The following is an 18,312-nucleotide window of genomic DNA, read 5'->3' as shown; positions in this document are numbered from 1 at the left end:
GGGTAGGGTGTATACTCTGTGCCCTCACACCAGCTCCAAACTTTCACTAGTAACATAGATTCAAAACATTTTCTTAGGCACCTGGAATGCGTGACTTGACCTCATCCTGGCCAGGTCCTAGTCTTGACAGTTCTCTGTGATGACAGGTTGCCTCCCCAATTCCCCAGCCTCAATCTTCCCGCCCCAACAGTGTCTAAAGGAGCCTCATGGGATGGAGTAACACAGACTCCCTACCCCACCGTACCTAAACTCAGTACTGAGGCTGAAACGCAAGAAGTCTTTCTGCTCCCTTTCCTTCCTCATTTCTTTCCCTTCTTCCTCCTTCTCTCCCTCTTTCCCCTCCTTCTTCCCTTCCTTCCCCTCCTCCCTCTTTTCCCAATATTTTGTCCTTTCTCCCCCTCCTCCAGTTCCTACCCCTTTATTTCCTTTCTCCCTGAACTCAACTCCTGGAGCCTCCCCAGCCCCTCCCCCGCCATTCTAGTCCTAACTGAACTCAGTTCCAGGTGCCTCCCAACCCCCACTTGCCCTCCAAAATGTTCCTAGGCCTCCCAGTTCCTGCCCCAAACAAAAGCCACAGCTAAGATCCCAGTAATTGTGGAGCAAGGCTGGGATGGATCTGGGCGGAGCAGCTCTTTCTTTTGCATCCCACCTGGAGGGCCAGGCCACACCTCCTTTTGTGTGTGCTCTCCTAGGCACACTGGATACTTGCCCTCACTTTATTCCAAAGAATCCTGGGAACAGAGCTCAGACTCTGGGGATGCAGAAGTCTTTCTGGGGGTCAGACAGACTAGCTTGTGTCTGTAAAACTGAAGGCCTTCAACGGAGCCCAGACAGCCCAGCCCAGCTGCAAGAATTCCTGGTGACTCTTTCTTGGCTCTTACTGGATCTCTTGTAGCCCTCAATGTTCCCTCCAGGAAGGGGAAGCCTGCAACTACTCCTTCTGAGCCAAGAAAGCACTTCTAAGATTGTCTGGATCTCACCTTAGAAGAGCTGCCTTTCACTTTCCAGATCTTCATCTCTAACCGGATCCAAGTGCCTTGTCTGGCTGTCTTTTCCTCCCATCACCTTTATAGACAACCCCCATCTCTCTCCAGCTGCTCCTGTTCCAGTTTGTGGGGTTCAGAGCCCAGCATCCCAAATCTTCAGGTGTGGAAGGCCATCCTCTGTTCAGGCCAGCTCAGCTCTGGGGCTGAAAGATGTCAGGGTAAGTAAGATACAACCAACACGCAGGATCCTGAAGTCGGAATTTAGGACCAACTTTGGGTTCAAATAGCACAGCATCAACCCAAACAGTTGTTATGCAAAGTTCCAGGGATGCTTTCTGTTTTTACTTCTTTTTCTTTCTTTATACTCCCTCCTTGAACACCTTGAAAGTTTAATGAAGTTAAACCAAGAAACCCTGACTGTACCTTGCCCCTTTAATGGCATTCCCAGTGCCTGGTTCCCACTTCCACTGAGGGACAAGAGAGGGGATTTCACTGGGGCTGGGGGGGAGGGAGAAGGGCATTATGATTAACCCAAACTCAGATGCTTTTTACTCTTCCCCTTTATGTTATTTTGGTCACTGTACACATTCTTCTGGACCTCACTTCCCTCTTTCATAGATTCACAGGGCCTTTTTGTACCCATTTGAATTACTCATCTCAGTTTTCTTTTATGTCTTAGAAATACTCCATTACATTCTCCTGCAACATGCCACAATTCCTTCAGCCATTCTCTATTCAGTTTTTTTTACCTTGTTTTTCTTACCTTGTTCACTGCTGTCACAAAATGTACTTTTATGAAAGTTTGGATGTTTATAGGACCTTCCTCCCTGCCTTTGACCTGTTTGGGTTCATATGGCCAGTAGTAGGATTGCTGGGCCAAAGTATAAGAACAGTTCAGTGGCTTTTCTCACATTCCTCCAACAAATTCTCTCAAAAGTTTGGATCAAGTCAAAGCTTAACCCATAGTACTCAGATGTGCTTGTCTTCTAATAGGTACTCCTATATTTCCATCTGCAGCATGATGGATGTAGCATGATAGAAACCCAGAAGACCTGTATTAATTCATGACTGACCCATACTGTCTCAGTGACTCAGGACAAGGCAGTTTACTTCTCCATACTCTAGGCATCTAAAACTCTTAAATTGTAGAGAAGCTGCCTTGTTAGAGGAAGGGAAGGGTCCTTACAACAGGTCTACTCCCTGTCCCTATCATCTTTGCCAGTTTGATCAATATTCAACCTCAGAGTCGTTTCATTTGATTCTCATGCCTAACAGGAAGCATTCTTGTCATGGGGATCTACATAGTTTATAATTTTTCTTTTGGAAAATGAATGTTCATATCCTTTGGCCATTGATCCACATGGTCTGAAGAGTTGGATCTATTTCTTCTCTCTCTTTGATAACAATCTTGTATCAGAGGTATTTAATGCAAAAGTAGGGCCCCCATTCAGCAATTTCTCTTATCCTAAATTCATTGACCACATATTTGTGCAAGCATATGCACAAAATTCTTTTAATTTCATGTTCTCAAAATAGCCTATTTTATCTTGTAATTGTACAAGCAGTTATTTCCTGTATACTGTGTATCAGATTCTTATTGGCGCTAGTTATAAAAAGACAAAAATTAAACAAACGTTGCACTTTCCCATTCTATTCCTTGTTTGTTTACAAATTCAGAGTAGGGAAGATGTACTCTTTTCCTCTACACTTTTGTACTTATTTCTAAAATATCTTGTACATATCTTATGGTGGTTTACATGTGGTCTTCCCCACTTAGACCTGGTTCCTTGAAAGAAAGGATTGTCCTTTGCCTTTCTTTGTATCCCCAACACTTGACACAGTTCTTGGCATGTAGTAGGGGCTTAATAAAAGCTTATTGGTTGCTTATTGACATGTCTTGTTGAAGCTTTACATTGAATATGGCATAAACTCATGGAATGCTGAGTGGCAAAGAGGATAAAGCCTAGGACTTGGAGTCATGAAGACTTGAGTTCAAATGGACCCTCAGACATTTACTAGTTTGTGACCTTGGGCAAGTCATTTAACCTGTTTGCCCTAGTTTCCTCATCTGTAAAATGGGGGTAGAAATAGCACCTACATCCCAGCATTGTTGTGACGATAAGATATTATTTGCAAAGCAATGTGCAAATCTTTAAGCATCATATAAATGCTAGATGATGAGGAGAATGGAGAGGAGGAGGATAATGGTGATAGTCATGTCTATTTAACTATTTTTCATTTTGCTGGTTGATTTGTTAAATAAGGATCACTACTCCTAGCAGCTTTTCTTCTCAGTACTATTTGGTCAACTATAGAACTACCGTTCATGATTGCCTCTGGGTTTTGCTGATCTCTCCTCTTCCATAGATGTATTTCTCTATTTGCTTGGTTTTTTTTTTCACAAATTTTATTTCATTTAGTTTCAGGAATGTCCAGTGTGATCATGTTGCCAATAGCAACTCACATCAAACACATTGTTATAGAAAATTTTATGGAGCACTTAAGGATCATGTGACTTATTCATGGCTCTAGTGCTGGTATGTATCAGAGGCAAGACTGGAACCCAGATCTCTTTGACTACAAGTCCAGCCCACTATTCCACTATCTGCTACAACACTGTAACATTGATGCAAAGTTCCTGTGAAGAAAGGAACGTTCTTTGATCTGATTGGTATAGGGTGGTACAGTGGACAGAACACCAGTGCAGAAGCCAGGAGGACCTGAGTTCAAATCTCACCTCAGACACTTGACTTTCACTAGCTGTGTGACCTTGGGCAAGTCACTTAACCCTAATTGCCTCATCCTGGGTCATCTCCCATCATCCTGATGAATATATCTGGTCACTGGATTCAGATGGCTCTGGAGGAGAAGTGAGGCTGGTGACCTGCACAGCCCTCACTCACTCAAAACAAAGTCAAGTGAAGTCATGTCATTATTTCTCTGATGGCATGGTCTTCTTTGGCAACGAAGGACGAACACACTTAACATTGATGATGATATCCTGAAAAGTCTTTCCTCTCTGGGTTGCTGTGTCATGGTTTTTTCTTGGTTCTCCATCTACCTTTCTGACTCTTTCTCCTCAGTCTCATCCATGTCATGTATATTAACTATGGGTGCTCTCTGTCCTGAACCCCCTTCTCTTTTTCAATGTTCTCTTTCACTTGGTGAGCCTATCTTCCAAAAGTTCATTGAGCATGTCTATATAGGACATGATGAGCAGATTTACATATCCAGTCCATCATTTTTCCTGAGTTTCAGTTCCACATCACTGACTTCTTATTTGCCAATTCAGACTGCCCTGTAGGCATTTCCAATTCAACATGTCTAAAAGAGAATTCATTACCTTTCCTCAGTAACCCTCCCCCAGTCCAAACTTTGCTATTATTATCATTAGCACCACCCAGCCCCACACTGACATTGTCATCCTCCACTCCTCACTCTCAGTAATCCCTTAGATCAAAATATTTGCTTAGTCTTGTCATTTCTTCCTCTATAACATCTCTGGTATATATTACCCTCATTCACAAAGAATGAGCCATTTTTCAGTCCTGCATTATCTCTTATCTGAACTATTGTAAGTGCCTTCTGTCTGACTCTACCTTGTGTTTTTCCTGTATCCAATCCATCCTCCCCTCAGTTGCTAAACTGATTTTCCTAAAGTGTAATTCTCACTATATTACCTCCAATAAACTAGCGTCATTGCTTCCTTCTTACTTTTGGAATCAAATGTGAAGGTTTTTTGTTTGTATTTTTTGTTTGCCAGACAAATCTATTGGTAATATAACCATTTCCTAACTTTGCAATCTTCTTATACATTACTTCCCTCCATGTAGGATTCAACCCCTCTCTCCGGCCTACTTGCAGTCCCTCATAGAGGAGCCAACATCTCCCATCTCATCTCTATGTCTTCATACTGGCTGTGCCTCATGCCTGGATCACTCTCCCTCTTCAGTAGAATGTCTTAGACTCTCTCACATCCTTCCAGACTCAGATGAAACACCATGTTCTGTAGGAAACCTCTCCTGGTTCTCCCCAGGTGCTATGGCCCTCCCCATAAGGGAAGCATCCATCTACTCAGTGTACATCCTGTATATACTTACATTTATATGTGTGTGTAAATACACACACACACACATACACACACACACACACACACACACACACACACACACACACACACACATGATCTCCCCCTTAGAATGTATTTTGAGGGCAGGGACTACTCTCACTTTTCCTTTGTATCCTCAAGCTTTAGCACTACGAATGGCATTCAGTAAGTCCTTTGAAAATGCTTAGTGATCAACTGCTTGAAGGTATTAATCATCTAGAGAAGTTTCTTTAAGTATCCTTTCATATAATTCTCAAACAGATAGAATTTGCTCTCCCTTTTGCTCATATTCATACCTTATTCCAAGTTATTGCTAAAGGCAACTTCAATTGGAGTTATACATTAAGAGCAATTACGCTAGCAATGGTAAATAAATGTCAGCAAGCAGAGGGCGTGTTGTTACTTTGCCCCTTGTCCTTGTTTGGAAAGTAGCTAGGCTTTCTTCATTGAAATAATAACGTTTATAGTGGTGGTAATTAAGATGATGATGAGGGTGATAAGTCTGGAGAATGCATATATGCACAGAGACCGGTTTAATCTAATTGTGTTTAAAAGAAGATCCCTTTCCAACTACATGTTCTAGAGTTTTTCATACAAAGGAGTGCCAGTTCTGATGAGAATTCATTTCCATATCAATTTATGTAATTTTTTTTGTACTGTGATATGTGTTTTCTTCAAATTAAACCATTCTTGCATCACCAGTATAGGTTCAGATCATTCTCAGGAAATAATTTGTTGGCTGTGTTGCTTCAGTATCTTTGCTAAGTTTTATTTTCAAATTTTCCATCTTATCCATCAGCAAAACTGGTCTATATTCTTCTTTTTTGTCCGCCTGTTTTGGAGTATCAGGAATACAGAAGTAACCAGGTAGTATGATTTCCTTCTCAATAGTTCACAAAACCATTTACTACATAATTATTTCTCTTTAAATCTTCGTTCAACGACATTTGATCAGCCACTTCAATCTTTAGTTACCCCTCCTACCTGCCTCCTTCCAACACAAACCTTTGGCAGTTGTCTTCCGCCTTGCTGATTCTGGAGTGAGATGCTAAAGATTGTGGATCACAGTTTGAGAGTTTTATACGTTAATAATTCACATCACTGGAATTATCAGTATTGTTAGTCTATATGTGTACCTAAAATTTTTTTATAATTCTTTCTTATTCAATGTTCTTCATGAATTCATTTTGTTCTTTTTTTGTATTTTTACTTTCCTCTCTGTACTCTGTGTCTCTTGATCAAGGGAGCTCATTTCTCATGTTTTCTTAAACTTTAAAAAAAAAAACCCAGCTCTTGGTCTATCATTTCAGTAACCTTTCTTTTTATCAATTATACTTCTTTTTTTCTCTGATTTTTCTGATTTCTATGATACTTTAGAGTTTGTTTATTTGTTTATTCTGTGGTTTTTAAAAATTGCTTGGTCAGTTCATTAATCCTCTCTTTTAAACTTGTATAAATAAATGTATTCCCCAAGTTCTACTCTGCTAAGTCATAAGGATGGCAAAGTATCCATAGATCAACTGCAGAGGGCAAGCTCTGGCTATGTCTACTATACTAAAATGGCTTTGAGTACGTTCCAAGCAGGAGTCTAAATTTGTTTTTTCACAGAATTTCTAGTTAAGTGGGGGATGTAGTTAAGATCCACCTCAAATTAGGTCGACCACTTGATAAGGAATTATTTTGCTGCATCAACACATAAAATCAAAATACAAAATGTCTCTCAGGCCTGTCTAGTTCCCCTTCTACGGTGAGCAACCAAAAAGGAGTCACAAATCTGACAACAAGGTAATTCTTAGGTCATTGATACTGCCTACTAGGTGTTGTCAATATAAATGAAATGTTCATCCTGGGGTCAATGAGTGAACATCCTCCGAAGGGGACTGAACTGTGTCCACTTCCATGTTTTTACTCTCAATGAAACCAGAAGATAGAGGGAAGGGACAGCTAAAAGGAAGTGTGTGGGGCTCATAGGTTCTCCTTGAATGGTCAAAATGGGCAGCAGAGCTGTCACCTTTGGCTATATTATTGCATCACAAAGCATCATCTCATGGAATGTTTGAGCATCTTCTTTGCCAAGGCACGTTACATGTATTTTTAAAATCAGGAAAATCCTTTCAGTTTAGCCAGCAAGAGCTGAAGCTCAGTATTGAAACACAGAAAGTCAGTGAAGAATTCAACTCAAATCGCACTTAATCAACACTGAATCTTATGTTTAGAGGCAGTGCAGCAAAGTGGAGAGCTGACTTTAGAACCAAGAACACCTGAGCTTAAGTTATGCCTATGAAACAGGGACATGTGTCTTCCCCTCTTAGAGTTCTAGGAAACTCTCTAAGACTGGGAGTTTCAGAGAAGGTGTCAACCTGAATTGGTAGAGAGAATTTTTCCATCATGGAGTTGCCAATACCAATGAAATCACAGCTATGTTCCCTAGCTGTACCAGTATAATTTGATGCTCAGTGTATTCAGTGAAAAGGTAGGAATAGGTTACATTAGAAATATTTTGAAAAACACGCATCAAAAATAAGAATGAAGACAAGCTAAAATAATGCAGACTGTGTGGTTGATTTCTTTACCTTGTGATTACTTCATTTAAAAATAAATCAAAAGTTGCTGGAGATGGTGAGCACTGAACAGATCTCACAAAAAATGAAATTAATTAAATGTTAATGCACAAAAAGGATTCATTATGGATGTCAAGGTCCTTTCTGAATTAGATTTTTGTCAGGGCTCAGTCAGACCACTGGCTAGTTGAAGCAAAGATTCAAATTAGTACAAAGCTAGAAGAATAAAAAATGGAAGGAATAAAACTATGGTATGCAATGAAATAACTCAATGCTGACCTGTCTAAATAAGTTATTTATAGGGAAAAATGGAAAACAAATAGAAAAAGGTTTAATATTTTATAAGAAATTAATAATCAGTGTCTAATAAGTTCCAAACAATTATCATCAGGAGCTAATCTAATGAGCCTCAGAGGTGCCTCAAAGAACCTCAAAAGTCAGAAAACACTTAAATTACTCACCAAGAGGAGAAAGATGGAAGCTAAAGGTAACACAGATTTAGAACATACATTTGTTGTAACACCACATGCAAAAAAAAGAATTATTAAAGAATACAAGTGACAGATCAACATAAAACAGAAGTTGAGGGCAAACCTATTCAAAAATAGCTTGCAGAGAAAAGCAACTCATCCAAGTTCTTCTAAGAATATTTGAGGGTCAAAATGGAATTACAAACACAAGACAGATGGGTAACATCTGCAAAGATTTTTAATCCAGTTCTTTTAATAGCACAAAAAATGCCTACACCCAGTGGTGTACTGGAGCTGACTCATACTGGGTCCAGAGAGTTGATCATCAGATTTTCAGTGTGACCATTTACACCTCAGAAATTGACATATGCTATAAACAAGGGCCTAATTTATTGCCTTGTTGACTACCTATGTTTAAGAAAGTGCTGGAGAAAATAATGAAGGCTAAACATAAAAATACCATACATACATATTCCTTCAGAGAGCCAGTTGTTAAATATTTGTTAGCATGCTTCTGCCTGTACCCCAACTTGAGCTGAACCAGTCCTACATGTATTTTTACAGGAAGTAAACTGGAAAGAGAAAAAAGCCATCAAGATAACAGCCAAATTAGATGAAGTGTCCATAAAGAGGATTCATGTTAGAAGAGACCCAATTGTGAGGAATTTGAGAAATTGGTCTGGTATCTGAATGGGGATGAAAATATAGAATTTCATTGATGTAGGACATGCTTTGAAGTAATTATCCCAAATTCCACTTGTACCAAGTCAGTGCCTCAAAGCAGGTATACTATTACCATATCCTTTTATGAACTCCAGGGGTAGCCCAGAAAGGTTGAGAGTGGGGTATCTTACCAGTACCATCAATCTCTGGTCCCAGTAGGTTACCCAAAAATGATCTGTTAAGAATTTATTCATCAGCAAGGCTTGAGCATATTTTTTTAGGAAAAAAGGTAAAGTGTTATGGAATTATTAATTACCAAATTAGTAACAGAAATTACTAAAGTATTATGGAAAGAAAAGTTGGTACAAAACATTCTCCCAAAAGAAAGTGATGCACTCTATCACAAGTTCACTCAGAGTTCAAGGGGTAGTGGAATCAAGCTTAGAGAGCACATGTGGTAAATGTTAGCCCACAGCACCTCACTGCTTAATGTACTTTCAGTTTTGTGAGTACTGAAGAAGTTTCCCTTAAGCATGGCATAACTCCTTTAGTGGTCTCTTTGTAGAGCTGAGAATCTTATGCCCAGTCTGTGACAGCATTTCCTCTTCTTCTGCCACTTGTACTGCCCAAGATATCATCATATTCCTACACAAACCCTCAATATGAATTTACCCTCCCACTAAAGCATACATTTTTCTCTTATTTTTAGTAATATTTTCTTTTTCTCCAATTACATGTAAACATAATTTTATTACACATTTATTACACATTCTTATTTTTTATTTTGAGTTCCAAATTCTATCCCGCCCCCCTTCCTGAGACAGTAAGCAGTCTGATATAGGTTATACATGTGCAATCATGTAAAACATATTTCCATATTATTCATTTTGTGGAAGAACATTCAAGAGGAATGAAAGAAAAGAAGGAAGGGAGGAAGGGAGAAAGGAATGAAGGAAGGAAGGAAGGAAAGAAAAAATAGCATGCTTCAGTCTATATTAAGATGCCATCAACTCTTTCACTGAAGGAGGATAGCATTTTTCATTGTGAGTCCTTTGGGATTGTGTTGGCTTATTTATTGTTGAGAATACCAATCACTCACAGTTGTTCATCACACAATATTGCTGTTTCTATGAACAGTGTTCTCCTGGTTCTGCTCACTTCACTCTGCATCAGTTTATGGTTCAGGTTAAACACATATTTCTCCAACAAAATTATTCCCATAATTTTTAGGAATTTTTCTAATCAAAATTTTTCAAGTAAGTCCTTTAAACTAAATATCTTCATTTTGATACATTTCAGGGTTTAGTTTCTGCTCTTTACTAATACTAGAAAATAAAGGACAATGGGAAATTGGGACAAATTCAGCATATGGTTTTTTCTTTAGTCACTTGAGAACAAGGGAACAACTCAATTGTTTGCATCAATCACTTTTTTTAATTTTAATTTGTAACACATCATTTCAAAAAAACTATTTGAGACATTCTGTGGCACTCATATACACCTGCATTTGTTGTTCAGTCATGTCCAACTCTCTGTGACCCCATGTGGGTTTTCTGAGCAAACAGGAGTGGTTTGCCATTTCCTTCTCCAGCTCATTTTACAGAGGAGAACTGAGGCTAACAAGTTTAAGTGATTTGGCCAGGGTCACACAGCAAATAAGACTGAGGATGGATTTCAATTCATGAAGATAAATTTTCCTGACTCCAGGCCCAGCGCTTTATCCACTGTACCACCTAGCAGTCCTATATATACAGGTGTATGTACATATAAATATATCTATATATGTGGGATTCCCATAGGTAGTTATGGGCTTCCTGTCTAAATGATTCTAGAAACAGTCAGCCTGTTCCTCCTCTTCTCAGACAGATAGCATTAGGAAATAAGCTTTCCTTTCACTCCTGGCATTACAAAGGTAAACTTGAGCATCCCTTCATTTTGGATGAGCAGACTTTTTTTCTACTGCTTGGTATGAGTGAGGCATTGGGCTTGGCATTGTTTCAATGAATGACTCATTCCTTACTCTCAGAGCCTATCATCTACATGTGCTATGACATGTACCCAGATAATTCTAGTACAGTTAAAACTGAGAAGGCAGATAGACCAAACAAAGAAGATTGGAAAAAGTTTCATGTGGGAGGGGCCATCTGAGCTGAGCCTTGAAGGAAGACTCTGAGAGATAAAATGGGGAAGCAGAGCCATAACGAGGTTCTGTTTGTCCCTAGTCTAAGAGCTACAAACTAGTCTCAGGTCTAGCAGCAAGAAACACACCCATATTCTGGAGATTTAAAGGCAATGAACATCACTGTGTAGGGAGAGTCAGATATCCCAGGACAGAAAAAAGTTTCTGCTACGGAAAATCATTGTATATTTTCATCTTAGAACACCTAGTGATCTAGAATAATATTGTTTCTTCATATTTTGTATGTAAGAAGCATATTCCTTAGGGGCCAGATGAAGTAATCACCTGTATAGCAAACTGAATCATGAATATGGAGAGGAACTAAAAGTGGACTTTAAGGCAATCCCTCAACCCTTCTAAGAATCAAGCTATAACTGTAAGGTGACTTAAGGACTATCTCATTCAACTCCTCTATTTCACAGAGAAGGAAGTTGAAGCCTCAGGGAAGGAATATCATGTACCCAAAGTCATGGAGGAAGACTCATTCAATAGTTACTAAAAGGGGCCATGGGGACCATCACCTTGGAAAAAGACCCCTTATCACTCAACAAAAACTTAATAAAGGAAAAGGGAATTGTGTATAACATCAAGTAGTTTTGAAATGTAATATATATTCTTTCCTTAGTTTATCCAGTTATGCATGGTCATACAAATGATTTTGTATTAAGACAATTTTCCCAGGCATGTATCATATTAACTATTGATAATTCTATCTTGAATTTTTTTCTCTAAATGCCGTTATAACCAAAGGGTTAAAAGTCCTCACTATTACCCTCTTGGGCTATTGCCTTTATCTAATAATAGGTCTTCCTTTTGTCCATTATACCCATACCGTGCATGACAATTTGCTTAGTTTTATTCCAGGACACATCTGATGATGTACTATGTCCCCAAACCTTCACTGGTTCCCTATTGCCAACCATTTAAAGGTTGAACTCTTTTATGCTGTAAAAGCACTGTCCTTTGATCATTTTAGGTACATAATAGATTATTGTTGAATTGGATCAATTTGAATTGGTTTAGTGTTAATATGTTAATAATAGTGTTAACATTAGTTAATTAATTTAGTGTTAATAAAGTTAAAATAATAGGTCTTCTTCCTATGGTACTGATCCAAATAGGTTTCTTGAAAGTTTCATAATAAAATCATTCCAAGTTTATCATATGAATTTTTTCTGTATGATTTCAGGAGATTGGCATGAAGAATACAAGATAAACTATACAGGAGCAATCAATTATATGGAAATCCAAAGGTATCTCCACAGCCAAGGCTAGAAAATGGCAACCACTTTTGCTTCCAGGAGAAATAACATGATGAATCTTCAAGAGAAACTTTCTAGGGACCTTGAAGAAATAAAACTTTCCTTGCATCACCTCAATTTTCAGCAAAGTGTTCTGAATCCTCAGTGTAAAGTTACTGGGAACACTAAACATACTAAGCATGTCCCTTGGCAAGACTTGGAAAAGGAGGCACCTCAGGACACTTGGAGGGAAGTTCATATAAGGGAGGCACACCCATCTAGAATAAATAAAGGTGATTTTTCAATCCAGGAACAAATGACACATAACATAAAAGAAATACAATCTCATCCCATGCCAAATGACTCACAGAGGCTACTGGATCCACATTTGTCTGACAAAGCCCAACAAACTGCTCCTTTACACAAGGAAAAGAAAATCTTTGAAGATGGCCAGGTGAAAGATCTTAGAGGAAAAGAAGACACAGACATCAAGCCTCTCAGCAGTTATCAATTTCAAAATTATAACAGTTTACCTACCAAAGAAATCAGACAGGAGAAAAATTCTAGCAAGGACGTCTCTGAAGCAAACAATTATTCAAAAACTCACCCTATAAATATCAATGACTTTACAATGAAGAACCTCTCTATAAGGGAAGACCATGGTACACAAATTAGTGACAACTCAAGCTTTCAAGTTCATCAGAGAGTCTGCATGGAAGAAAATCTGAACCAATATAAAGAGTATGACAAAAGATTCAGTGATACTTCAAAGCTTCATATTAATCAAAGGATCCATACAAGAGAGAAACTCAATACAAGTGAAGAGGTGAAAATTTTTCATCAAGGTTCATGCATTCCAGTTGTTCAGAGGGCCCTCGCAGAAAAGAAACTCTATCAATGCAAACAGTGTGAGAAAAGATTCAGTACTAAGTCAAACCTTCATGTCCACCAGAGAATACACATGACAGAAAAACCCTATCAATGTGTCACGTGTGGGAAATATTTTTGTCAATCGTCACATCTTCATACTCATCAGAGAATCCACACAGGACAAAAACCCTATCAATGCAAAGTGTGTGACAAAAGATTCACTTCCAGTTCTAACTTATATGTTCATCACAGACTCCATACAGGAGAGAAACCCTATCAGTGTACTGAATGTGGGAAATGTTTTTCTCAGCAGTCACATCTTCATGATCATCAGAGAGTCCACACAGGAGAGAAACCCTATCAATGTGAAGAGTGTGGGAAAAGATTCAGTGTCAGCTCTACCTTTCATGTCCATCAGAGAATCCACACAGGAGAGAAACCCTATCAGTGTAATGCATGTGGAAAATGTTTTTGTCAACTGTCCCAACTAAAAGCTCATCTGAAAATTCGCAAAGGAGAGAAATCCTTTCAATGCATGGAGAATAAGAAAAGGTTGAGAAACGACTCAAGCTTACATGTTCGTCCAAGAATCCACACAGAAGAGAAACCTTGTCAATGCAAAGAATGTGGGAAAAGATTCAGGTACAATTCAAACTTACAGATACATCAGAGAGTCCACACAAATGAGAAACCTTTTCAATGCAAAGAGTGTGGGAAAAGATTCAAGAATGACTCAAGTGTTCATGCACATCAGAGAGTCCACACAGGAGAGGAACCTTATCAATGTAAAGAGTGTGGGAAAAAATTCAGAAGCAACTCAAGCTTTCATGCCCACAGGAAATTCCACACAGGAGAGAAACCTTTTCAATGCAAAGAGTGTGGGAAAAGATTTGTAAACAACTCAAACTTAAAGGGTCATCAAAGAGTCCACACAGGTGAGAAACCTTTTCAATGCAAAGAGTGTGGGAAAAGATTCAGATTCAACTCCAGCTTTCATACCCACCAGAGAGTCCACACAGGAGAGAAACCTTTTCAGTGCAAAGAGTGTGGGAAAAGATTTAGATTCAACTCCAGCTTTCATACCCATCAGAAAGTCCACACAGGAGAAAAACTCTATCAATGCAAAGAGTGTAACAAAAGATTCAGGAATAACTCAAGTTTGCGGGTTCATCAGAGAGTGCACACAGGAGAGAAACCCTATCACTGCAAAGACTGTGATAAAAGATTCAGTGCCAAGTCAAACCTTCTTGTCCATCAGAGAGTACACACAAGAGAAAAACCCTATCATTGTGTTACATGTGGGAAATATTTTTGTCAGTTGTCACATCTTCATACTCATCAGAGAATCCACACGGGAGAAAAACCCTATCAGTGCAAAGTGTGTGACAAAAGATTCAATTCCAGATTTGCTTTACATGTTCATCATAGACTTCATACAGGAGAGAAACCCTATCAGTGTACTGAATGTGGGAAATGTTTTTCTCAGCAGTCACATCTTCATGATCATCAGAGAGTCCACACAGGAGAGAAACCCTATCAATGTGAAGAGTGTGGGAAAAGATTCAGTGTCAGCTCTACCTTTCATGTCCATCAGAGAATCCACACAGGAGAGAAACCCTATCAGTGTAATGCATGTGGAAAATGTTTTTGTCAACTGTCCCAACTAAAAGCTCATCTGAAAATTCGCAAAGGAGAGAAATCCTTTCAATGCATGGAGAATAAGAAAAGGTTGAGAAACAACTCAAGCTTACATGTTCGTCCAAGAATCCACACAGAAGAGAAACCTTGTCAATGCAAAGAATGTGGGAAAAGATTCAGGTACAATTCAAACTTACAGATACATCAGAGAGTCCACACAAATGAGAAACCTTTTCAATGCAAAGAGTGTGGGAAAAGATTCAAGAATGACTCAAGTGTTCATGCTCATCAGACACTCCACACAGGAGAGAAACCTTATCAATGCAAACAGTGTGGGAAAAGATTCAGAAACAACTCAAGCTTTCATGTCCACTTGAAAGTCCACACAGGAGAGAAACCTTTTCAATGCAAAGAGTGTGGAAAAAGATTCATAAACAATTCAAACTTAAAGGTTCATCAGAGAGTCCACACAGGTGAGAAACCCTTTCAATGCAAAGAATGCGGGAAAAGATTCAGGAATGATTCAAGTATGCATGCTCATCAGAGAATCCACACAGGAGAGAAACCTTATCAATGCAAAGAGTGTGGGAAAGCATTCAGATTCAACTCCAGCTTTCGTACTCATCAGAAAGTTCACACAGGAGAGAAGCTCTATCAATGCAAAGAGTGTAACAAAAGATTCAGGAATAACTCAAGTTTGCAAGTTCATCAGAGAGTCCACACAGGAGAGAAACCCTATCCCTGCAAAGATTGTGACAAAAGATTCAGTACCAAGTCAAACCTTCATGTCCATCAGAGAGTCCACACAGGAGAGAAACCCTATCAATGTGATACATGTAAGAAATGTTTTTCTCAGCAGTCACATCTTCATGCTCATCAAAGACTTCACATAGGAAAGAGAAACCTATAAATCATAGAAGTGTGAGAAAGAATTCAGTCAAAACTTCAGTCAAAACTTCATATCCCTACATAATTTAAAATATTTTAGATGTCCTTTATGGGAAAAGCTATATTCAAAGTAGATGTTTCTAAAATCATTAGAGAGACAACATGACTTAGTGGACTGAGAATTGCTCTCCAGGACCAGAGGACTTTCTTTCAAGTCCCACATCTGACCCATAATGTCTGCAAACCACTGTACATCTCAATGACTCCAGTCACCTCTCAAAGATCCCAAGTTGGTGAAAAGATGCCTAAGGGAGTTCCTCCCCAGGAGATCTTTATCACAGTGAAATGACAGAAGTGGTTATACACACTGAAATAAAATAGCCACCAAGAAGTTCACCTTTGGAAGGAAATCTTCTAAATTTCTTGAATCACATAAACAATTACCAAGAGTTTCCAAATAGACATAATTTCTTGAAATTCGTACTCCCACTTCCCTGGCCTCCAAGATGAAACTTTCCTTTCTACAGACACTCTTAACTTGATCTCAGATAGAATTTTTTGGTCAGATATTTATACTAATCTAGGAAATCACAAGAGGAAAAAGATCTTTGCTGCCACCCTGATCCAAATCAGATCCATGTCTTCACTATATTAAACAACCTACATATACATATTTATGTGTATATATACATAAAATATGTATGTATATATATAATATATGTGTACATATGTGGATATGTGTGTATGTGTGTATATATATACATATATATATGTATATATATACTAAGAGATGTATAATACACATACATAGGTGCCATTGGGAGAAAGTCATGGAACATGATAAAAAGACACAAAAATTCAAATCTCTTCTCACACAGAAAAATCTAATGAGTCATTTAGAAATGTCTGACATCTCCAACACAGGAAATAATAAGGAGAGCCAAGGTTATATCTGATCTGTTAAAAGACTGAAGGTGAAGCAAATTAGAATCTTTGAAAAATCACAGAAAGGGTCCAAATAGGATGACACAGGAAGTTTTGGAATAATGAGCATGACTGAATGAGGTAGAAAGCTGATGATCATCTCCTAGTATATGGGTGGGTGTGTCTGTACTAGAAGATGATTATCAGTTTTCTGCTTCAGACCCTTTCTGTGATTTTTCAAAGATTCTAATTTGCTCCATCTCCATTATCGCCTGCTCTATGTTCCCTCTCTCTTTCAATCTTTTAACAGATCAAATATAGCCTTGGCATTCCTTGTTATTTCCTGTGTAGGAAATGTCAGACATTTCTAAGTGACTCATTAGGTTTTTCTATGTGTGAAGAGACTAAATTTTTGTGTCTTTTTATTACGATACATGACTTTTTCCCAATGGCATTTATGTATGTACATATGTGTCTGTTTTTATACATGTAAAAGAATACACATGCACTCCTCAATGGAAGCCCATTTTAACTATGTTGTTTCTTCCACCTCCCAATAACTTCCAACATGCTTCCTATAGCTATTTCCTCAAACCACATTTTCCCCTGCATTACAGCTTCAGTCATGACATGGAAAACACACTCTGTCCTGTCTTTCCATTATGTAGATAATGAGATGAATTACTTATCATGTGGAACTAATCATGAATGATGGTTTGTCTTTCTAAAAGTGTCTTCCTAAAATCAAATCATATCTAATGGCCTAGACATGTCTTATAGGCTTCAGTTTGGGGAGGGTTTAAAAATTAGATAACTTTCATATCTGTAATCACCCATGGAAAGGGGTGGGCTGGCCAAAAAAACCTCCTGTGATTTGTAGTTTTGGAAGAGAGGGAACTAAGGACAACATCATCCCTGGGAGGAGGTGAGAAGAACTTTGACAGAAAGTGAGAGAGGATCATGGAGGATGTGAAAGGTAAGGAAGAAGGGAGAGGGATGGGAATTGGCAGATAGCACCTACTATGTGCCAGACACTGTGCTAAAGGCTTTACAAATACATCATTTGGATGAGGTGCTCTGAGAAAAACCTGGAAAGACTTACATGGGCTGATGCAAAGTGACATGTACTGTATACGAAGTAACAGCAGTATTGTAAGATGATCAGCTATGCATGACTTAGCCGTTCTCAGCAATACAATGATCCAAGACAACTCTGAAGGACTTAATGATGGAAAATGCTACCCATACCCAGAGAAAGAACTGATGCTGTCTGAATATAGATTGAAGCATATCTTTTTTTACTTTATTTTTCTTGAGGAGTTTTTTTGGTCTATGTTTTCTTTTACAGCATGACTATTATAGAAATGTTTTTTGCATGACTATACATGTATAACCTACATCTAATTGCTTGCCTTCTTAATGAGGGACAAGAGTGGGGAAGGAGGGAAGGAGAGAATTTGGAATTCAATTTTTTAAAAGTAAATGTTAAAATTGTTTCTGTGTGTAACTGGGGGAAAATACAATACTGAATAATTTTTTTTTAGAAATACATCATTTGATCCTCACAACAACCTCGTGAGTTAAGTTCTGTTATCATCCGCACTTTACAGTTGAGGAAACTAAAGAAACAGAAGTTAAGTGACTTACCCAGAGTCACACAGTAAGTGTTGGAGGGAGAAGAAAAGGCTGCATAATGAAAGCAGTGAAACCATAGAAGCTGCACATTGCAATTCTTCAATAAGTATCATTAGCAATATATGTATATATATATATAGCATATATAT

At 38.4% G+C, this 18,312-nt stretch overlaps 1 protein-coding gene across 1 annotated transcript; it reads left to right on the top strand.

Moving 5' to 3' along the window:
- The first annotated feature begins 504 nt into the window (after positions 1–504).
- LOC140503271 (uncharacterized) lies at positions 505–18,083 on the top strand. The gene is made up of 2 exons (XM_072607102.1): positions 505–1,204; positions 12,157–18,083. Exon 2 carries the CDS (start codon positions 12,246–12,248, stop codon positions 15,624–15,626), a length of 3,381 nt encoding a protein of 1,126 aa, XP_072463203.1. The 5' UTR covers positions 505–1,204; positions 12,157–12,245; the 3' UTR covers positions 15,627–18,083.
- The last annotated feature ends 229 nt before the right edge of the window (positions 18,084–18,312 follow it).

Source organism: Notamacropus eugenii, chromosome 5 (genome assembly GCF_028372415.1).
Source record: "Notamacropus eugenii isolate mMacEug1 chromosome 5, mMacEug1.pri_v2, whole genome shotgun sequence".
In the NCBI taxonomy this organism is placed as follows: domain Eukaryota; kingdom Metazoa; phylum Chordata; class Mammalia; order Diprotodontia; family Macropodidae; genus Notamacropus; species Notamacropus eugenii.
Note: the sequence above shows the minus strand (reverse complement) of the source record. Positions and strands in the feature narration are given on the sequence as shown.